At 29.0% G+C, this 8,806-nt stretch overlaps 1 protein-coding gene across 8 annotated transcripts; it reads left to right on the top strand.

The window, feature by feature from the left end:
• The first annotated feature begins 273 nt into the window (after positions 1-273).
• LOC110276316 (protein NDL3-like) lies at positions 274-5,070 on the top strand. 8 transcript variants are annotated; one of them, XR_008003707.1, is made up of 9 exons: positions 274-481; positions 814-846; positions 1,332-1,432; positions 1,519-1,606; positions 1,948-2,047; positions 2,133-2,230; positions 2,883-2,932; positions 3,201-4,731; positions 4,818-5,070. XR_008003707.1 is itself a non-coding variant. In XM_052255033.1 (8 exons), exons 4-8 carry the CDS (start codon positions 1,535-1,537, stop codon positions 3,352-3,354), a joined length of 474 nt encoding a protein of 157 aa, XP_052110993.1. In that variant the 5' UTR covers positions 274-481; positions 814-846; positions 1,332-1,432; positions 1,519-1,534; the 3' UTR covers positions 3,355-5,070. The 8 variants fall into 8 exon arrangements, 7 of the variants coding, with proteins under 7 accessions (XP_052110993.1, XP_052110994.1, XP_052110992.1 ...); XM_052255033.1 differs by having other exon boundaries at positions 3,201-5,070; XM_052255034.1 differs by having other exon boundaries at positions 1,512-1,606; positions 3,201-5,070.
• Positions 5,071-8,806: the final 3,736 nt, after the last annotated feature.

Raw genomic sequence — 8,806 nt, 5'->3', positions numbered from 1 at the left:
CTGACGGATTTTATCCCACTGAAATACAGAGGGAATTTCAGAGGGATTTTTTGTCAGAAAATAAAAAAATGGATTAGCATAAATTACAGACGGAAAAGAAAATCCGTCGATAATTCCGTCGAAAAAATTAATTTTTTTCATGAAAAATAATTACAGATAGAAAAATCTGTCTGTAATTAAATAAAAAAATGATATATTTTATTAAATTAATACAGACAGAAAATCTGACTGTAATTTAAAATTTTCCGTCGAAAAATATTAAAATAAGGGTGGTGACTGAAAAGCTCACCGGTTCAATCACGATACTTCTACAAATCTACACACTCATCCCTTCTAAATCCTCCATCAGCGGCGCATCTCAGCTTTGGTTCAGTCGCACAGAAGCTCCGTCACACCCGTTCCCGGATCTTCTCGGGGTGTTGCTCGCCTCTCTCCTTTCAAATCCAAATCTGCAATCCGCTAATTTAGCCAAAGTTTGGAGGTTAGATTTTCAATTTTACGCAATTAATTCTTCCTTTTCCAATGGATCTTCTCCGTCACGCTCTCTTTCGTTCCTCCTCCTCCGCCGCCACCGCCTCTGCTGCCATTGTTCGGTTGTTCCTCTGAGTTATCGGAAGCTTTTGCCGCTGCCGTGACTGCTCGCGTCGCACGATCTCTCTCTATCATCCATTGCGTCGCACGAGCCCCCTCCTTGTGATTCTGTTGCTTAGGATTCAATTTTTCTGTGCCAATTTTAGATTTATCAATTTTTCTTCGCAGTTTCTATCCTCTTGTTGTTGTTAATGCTGATTGAGCTTCTTGTTCCTGTTGCAGTTTCTATCACATGCTGGTATCTCAAAACAGATAGTAATTTTGCCCTTTCTATTCTCTTTCTTCTGTTTAAATGTTTTTAATTTCCAGCTTAGGGATTCGATCACCTGTTCTGAGCTTGTTCCACGATTCTACTCTATTTGTGTTTTTTTTTTGTGTGTGGATAAATGCATTGCTTTCAATCATTCATCTTGGTTAATTGTTTTTGGAATCCTAGAATTGCACATTCTTAATTAATGAGTGTTCTAGCAATACAGTGAAATTCATTGAACTCTTATAAATATAGAATGGAATTGAACTTCTAGATTATGGCTTCTCTTAATCACTTATTGCAGCAGATAAATTTATCTATGCAGAAATTATAGTATTAGGACACAACTTATGTATTTCATGTTATTGAAAACTTAAACTCTTATGTTTATCATTAAAAAGTTTCCCCTTTTATATCATGAACGAGTACCCTTAGTAGAACCTCCAAAGGAAAGAGCTGTTTTTTAATATAATTTAGTTGCTTGTTGTAGGTTAGTGCAGTGAAATGTGGAAGGATTCAAGTTGATGGTGAGAGGGTACCAGTTTCATACATAGTTAAATCATCACAGAAGATTAGCCATTTCGTACACAGGTTTGTCTTTGCACTGAAAGCTTTGCATTTTTACTTTTGTGGTTTAGAAGTGATTGAGCTTGAAACTGATGCCGCAAAGATTTTAGGCATGAACTGCCTGTGATGGCTTGTGAGGTTCCGATTCTCCAAAAAGAACTAGATGTGCTGACTGTTTGTAAACCTGCATCTGTCCCTGTAAGTATACATTAACAAGTGAACTATATTTGCTAGTCCCTGTGATTGCTTTTTCTTTTCCTGTGGGAAATTTTATACTTTCTTGTTTTCCTTGTCCTTATTATTTGAGTTAATGTGGTGTTGTTGCTTGTTAGTTTGGTTGTCCTATTAAGGGGAAATGTTAGGAACAAACAATTTGAAAAAAAACATTGATTTAGAATCTTTGCATAACTCAAAATAAAGTATATCCTTTGCTTAGGAGGTGGTTCTTTTGTTCATTCCTCAGTTTTCTAACTTTGGTTCTGTTGCCTCTTTCTTCTTTTTGCCTGTATTTTGGTTACAAATCATATTGATCATTTCAGGAACATCACATTCGAACTGGTTGTAGTTCTGTGTCTGTTATAGTGTATGGGGATCTTGAGAAACCAGCTCTAATCACTTATCCAGACCTAGCACTAAATTGTGAGTGCATATGTGTATTCTTTCATCCATGCTTTTTATTTTATTCGGAAGGTTGAATTAATTGTTCACTTATCTGTTTGTGCAGATATGTCATGTTTCCAAGGATTATTTTTCTATCCAGAGGCAGCTTTTTTGCTGCTTCACAACTTCTGCATATATCATATCAGTCCTCCTGGACACGAGGTCTGTAAGAGATTGATTTCAATATACATTTTCTTTTTTATTTAGAAAGTGAACTTTATAATTCACATAGTTTCTCCTCTTGGAACTTCCACAAGAGTTGTTGCAGTTGGAAGTTGGTGCAATTTGTCCTGATGACCCTATACCTTCTTTGAAGACTTAACAAATCAAATAGTTGAGATTCTCAACTATTTTGGATAAATTACATTATAATCACACTGTTGATAACTTAGTTTTAAGGGTGGTTAGGTTTCACTGTGTAGAATATACCATTACACCTTATAGTTAAAGTGATGTACATAAAGAATTATTGATTGTACTTTACTGTATTTATTACCATGAAGTTATGAAATATAATTAATCTAATTTTGTGAATTGAAGTTTTCTGTTTTGTACTTGCATGTTAGTCTTTTCTATTTTCTGAACTGCAGAGTTATTAGCCAACTATCATTACTTATGTATATCTAATAAGTGTAGCAATTTTTAAACAATGCAAGAAGATTGCAATCTTTGACAATAAAGATTAATGAAGTTTAAATTCTAAGCCATTCAACTAACAATAGGATGCATATCATATATAGATACTAATTAGATCTTAGTAATTTTCATTGAATAATTTTTTAATATGTGTTGCAATAATCAAAGCTGGTACCAGGAGGTATCAAAGCTAAAGGCAAAGTATGAGTCTCTACAAAGGACTCAGAGGTATTATTCACTTATTTCCCTTCTAATAATAATGATAATTACAATAAACACTTAAAGTTAATTACATACCTTTCAATAATAAATTAATAATATGGATATGTATGTTATAATATTAAATGATTGCTTCCACGAAGATATTTTTATATTCAAAAATTGTTAAATTGATTTTATATAGTAATAATAATTGAATTTATTAGCAAAAATCATAATATATAATGGAATATATATAAATTATATTACAAAATTTACTTGGCAATGTAAAACACAGGCACTTGCTTGGGGAAGATCTTGGACCATTGAGCATAAAGGAGCTGCAGAATCTTGAGAAACAGCTTGAAGGTTCTTTAGCACAGGCCAGGCAGAGGAAGGTCAGTGCAAACACCTATCTATTATTTTTCATTTGCTTCTTTCTTTTTGTTTAAATTTGTTCTTTGATTGCTTTCCTTTATCTTTTTTTTATATATAATTATTTGGTTACTTTTCTTTGATTGTATATATAACATGCCTGATAATAAAGGATCTAAAATTAAATCAGTGTGTTAATTAGGGTACAATCTAGTTTAACTTGATTCAACAAAGTTTTAACTGTTAAATTAAACATCATATAAAGTTGAAAAGTGAAAATAAGGGAAAGACATAAAAGTAAAGAGGAGGGGAAATGCTTAATTACTTGGTAATGAAACATTATCATGCAAAAAATTTAAACTGCTTTTTTTTTTTAAATTTTTTCTCACAGTACTAAGTTGATCAACACAAGCAATAAATTGTTAGAAAAATAATTGAGAAATTTTTAGCAGTTCAGAACATAGAAAAGTATCCCGTTTAGTTTCAGTTGACAATCATGTAACCTATACTAAAAGACAGGGATGCTTGTATAACGTAATTGTCAACTGTTGGCTCGAAAGTGTAAGTACATTTTCAAATTTTTGGTGAGGCTTGCTTCCGTAGCAAAGGGGAAGAAATGAAACAAACATGAACAATCAAAGTCTCGGGCAAGTTCTCAAGTTCTACTCATATCATCTGTTGATTTTATCTGTAAATAAGTAAACGATGTTCTGTTGGTTAAGATTGTGATACTCTTCTCTTCACTTGACTAACTTTTTACTTTTTAGCTAGTTGTTGATGCCAATATAGACTATAATTAATCTCTATAGCTGACAGAGGGTTTTGGTAGCTAGTGGATATTACTCAACCTATTTGAGTTATAGGTTTTTTCATCTGATTTATGATATCTTGTTTCTTATGGTGAACATTTAGGCTTCTTGCACTGGCTACTTCCTTTGCTAAGAGTATTAATAGTCCATATACTGTGTCTATAAAGATTAATATAAAAAAGGCTTCTTGCTAAATGTATTCTTAATTGTTTGCTTCAAGAGAAGGAGAAAGATCAGTGGGTTGTTGCTTTTTATTTTGGAGCATATATACGACTATATATTGCTTCTACTACAACTTTCTTTTCATCTCGTATCTTTCTTTCTTACTTGATTTCTACATGCAACCATCATCCATGTATTTGCTTCTCTGCTGATCTCTCATTTCTCTCTGACCTTTTTTAAAAGAAAAGAATACACCTTTATTTTTATTTTTTTCCTATTGAGGGTTATGCATTTTTATTCACAATCATCGAGTACATGAGTATACTTTCTAGTTATTAAGAAGCACCACCAGTTATTAAGGAGACTCCTGTTCTAGTTCAAGATTCTGCAAAGATTAAAGAAGCACCACCAGGTTCTTTCTCTTTTTCTCCTATTAAATTTGCAGCCCCAAATCGAAAGTTACTGGAACTAGATCAGATGGAGGTGAGCTTCACTTGTGAATTTGTTACTTGAGATGAAGAATACACTGTATAAAGATTATGTTGTCACTATTTTTTTATTTTTGTCAGAATTTGATACTTGAAAAACAGATGAAAAATGAAAAAATATAAGGAGGCAGAGAAGCCTGAGGCAGAGGATCAATTCATGACCCCACTGTTTGAATCAATGCACACAATAATGATGAATGGTTTCTATACAGATGAAGTTCCAATTTTAGAACCTAATTAAGCAACTTTATTGTATATTTTGACTTAATTAGAGGACAATAGTTGATGTATCAATGCACTTTGTTGATGTATGGTTGTTACTTGTTATTATAATTGATGTATCAACATTGTTTATATTTTGAAATATATTAACTTGTTTGTTTATAGTATTTTTTTAGTTTGATAATACGATGAATTTATTTATTTTTTGAAATATTATAAATATTTGAATACAAATTAGATAAAAATTTGTATTAAATTTATATTTATTTGTATGAAAAAAGTTTATTTTGTAATTGAAAAAATAAAAAAATTATTTTACCTTACTGACGGATTTACAGACGAATTTTCTGTCTGTAATTAGAATGTGAAATGATTTTCCAAGGTTTAAATTACAGACGGAAAATTCGTCGAAAAATCCGTCTGTAATTACCGTCTGAAAATCCGTCTATAATTACAGACGGAAAATCCGTCGAAAAGTTTGTCGCCTTTGGGAAATAGATAGAAAATTTACAGAGAGAAAATCCGTTGGTAACTGGTAAAAATTCGTCTGTAATTTCCGACGGAAAAAAATCCGTCGGTAAATAATTTCCGACGGGGCTTTTACAGAGGGACAAAATCCGTCGGTAATTTCGTCGGTAACCAAAAATCCGTCTGTAATAAAGACTAAATCTGTCTGTAAATCTGTCTGTATTAATTTATTTTCTAGTTGTGAGATATGCCGATGGTTATTTTATTTTTATGTAGATGATTATTTTGATTGGATTGAGTTTAGTTATATATAATTAAAATATATTAGATATTCAATTTATTAAGTATGCAGATGATTATTTTTATTTTTAGGTGGATGGTTATTTTTATTAAGGGTGAGTGGCGTGTGGCAAGTCAAGTAGCGATGGTGAAATGGGTTGATTATTGATGAAGGTGAGGTGGCCGCCGGTTGAAAAAGAAGAGAGTATTGAAGGATTTCATATTATTATTTTTCTGACTAACTGGATTTTTTAAAAATTTAAAATTTGAAATTGGAGAATTTGAAATTTGAAATTTGAAATTTGATGTGAAATAATTGAATAAGAGTTTTTAAATTTATTATTTTGTGAATAATTTTTATTTTTAACTTATATTAAGCTAAATAAATAGTCCATTATACACATTATATAAATATTTTATTGACTTCGCAGGGGAACTCTTAAAAAAATAATTGAGTGCTACTTTAATAATATAATGCTTCAAATTAACGGAGGACGCAACATAAAATTATTGATTCCATATAATTGGGAGCTTGTACGCTTTAGCTTCTTAATTAGCCCTCCCCTTAGGCTGAGTATATATATATATATATATGCAACAATGAATAATTGAACATATATATCAATCCACAATACTAGAAGGCTAAGTAACCTTTAATAATCAATAATTATTTTATAATTTTTGTGGGTCATAATGATGCTGACAAGATGGTAAGATATTTTTAATGAAACAGAAAAAAAGATTATGAAAAATAAATAATTAGGTTGACTTTTAAGTACCTTCATTTTGAGACAATCATAATTCATCAGCACATTATTGAATCTTATCTACTCTTCAAGCTATATGAGCAAAATTACAAAATCTAATCTAATTATAATAATGAAAGTGATTTAAGTTATGGCAATGACATGATTTCCCATATATTTAGATGCTAAATTTCAGGATATGATGTTCCTGATCATGTGACTTAACTTGATGATGAAATTACTTCTCCCACAGGCAATGCGATATCATACATATAGTAATAAAAGAAAATAAAAGGGCATTTTCAAATATCAAAAAACAATAAAAATTACCCAACATGGTTTAAATAGATTAGATTATATATGGACCGATCACCGATGAGCATCGATTTAAAACTGCATTTTGCATGCATGTTAATAACATGTAAATTGTAAATAATTACACCTCTCTTTCGAGTATTATATGCATATGTACCATAGTGGTTGACTGTGATTTGTGAAAAAAAATTATTTAAATCTTTAATTATGATTGTTCGCATTGTACAATAGTTTTAAACTCTGGGTCCTTTTATAAATATTATCAATATCATCTAAATTAGTGTAAATTAAGCACACGAGTAAATTAATTATTCAACGAATTTAAATTAATTAATTTTATTTTTTTTATTCGCGGTGATTTAGACAATTAAATTTCACATAGAATAAAATAAATTAAACACATCAATAACATAGGTCAAACCGCCGTGTGAAAAAAAATAAACTTGAAATGATTTGATTCAATAAAAATTAAAAAATTAATTTAGGTTTAATTTGGGTAAACAATATAATTAAATTTTTTTAAAAAATAACTTAAATAATAAATATTTATATTAAAAGTAATTTATAAATAAATTATTTTATATTTAATTTTTTTAGTTCTAAAAATATTTATTTTAAAAGAAATATAATAAAAAAATCACAAAACTCAAAAAATAACCTTTGAAATTTTCGAACGGATCCTTAATCCTTCGCGTGTAAAATTTAAGGTCCTAATTTGATGAGCATTTACTCAATTATCTTACACAGACAAACATCACGAGTAGATGAAAGTGACAATATACGGGAGTGGATCCTCTCCAGTGAATAAAAAATTGGATGGTGTGCAGTGTTTAATCTAATCATTCACCACTCTCTCTCTTATTTATTTTTGGTCCCACTATTAAAATTAAAAGTGAGAGATTACACTGTATTTTGTCAAGTGTTGAAAAAACTGAAGAGATCCATTTCCGACAATATACATAGGCAACATATTCATTTATTATTGTTGTGTCCAATCATATATATCATATCCACTAAGCGACGAATACATATACGATAACTCCATTGCTTCTACTTCTGCAATGTCTTATCCATCGTCAATAATGAAAAATCATACAGCTAGCACATGACCAAAGAAAAATAAAAACCAAAAATTCTTTTTTGTAATAGTATTATAAGAGAGTAGAGTTTTCGAAAAAGAATTTTTACTTAAATTTTTTTAAAAAAATTTTAAGTTGATCACCTTAATTTTTTTGTTATTTTTATTATTCATGGTATCACATAATACATTAAATGATATTATAGTATACATCTCACATTAATATTTGTAATTATTTTAATACCAAATTATTGAGATATTTTATATAATATCTCAATATTTCTTTTAATTTAGTATTAATTTGATTTAATAATTATATAAATTTATCATATTTTTAATTAATTAAAATTATCAGATATATATTGTGATTATTGTGGTATTATTTAATGTGTTATCTCAATAAATTTTGATACCGACAATAAAAACGATAAAAAAACTAATATGACTAATTTAAAATATTTAAAAGATGAATTTAATTTAAAAATTCTTTCAAAAATTAATTTTGAGAATAAATGATATTTCAACACAATTTTGACAAAAGAGTGATATTTAGATATTTAGTTTCAAAAAGATACCGTTTTGATAATAAGTTTTGAAAAAAAGTACACATTAATAAAAAAACTTCATTAATATGATAATGTTCGGGAGAAAAAAAAAAGCTAAAATTTATCTTATTTAATATTTATTAATATAAATTTTAGCTATTTTTTAATTTTTTTGTTATCAAATATTTTTATTTTTATAATACTATTTCACACATAATTTTTTTGTATTATATTGTTTAGTAATATCCCAAATCAGTTTTTAAAAAATTTTTAGTTGGACAAGTTAATACTCAATAAATTTTAATAATCAAATTAGTTCCTAATCTTTTATTTTGTTAAACAAATCGTTTCCTAAAAACTTTTAAAATTTTCACATCAGTATAGCGGCTCAACAGGCACGATCAATCGCTTTTTTTT

This window comes from Arachis duranensis, chromosome 10, assembly GCF_000817695.3.
Source record: "Arachis duranensis cultivar V14167 chromosome 10, aradu.V14167.gnm2.J7QH, whole genome shotgun sequence".
NCBI lineage: Eukaryota > Viridiplantae > Streptophyta > Magnoliopsida > Fabales > Fabaceae > Arachis > Arachis duranensis.
The sequence above is the reverse complement of the archived record's forward strand: the minus strand, read 5'-3'. Positions and strand labels throughout refer to the sequence as shown.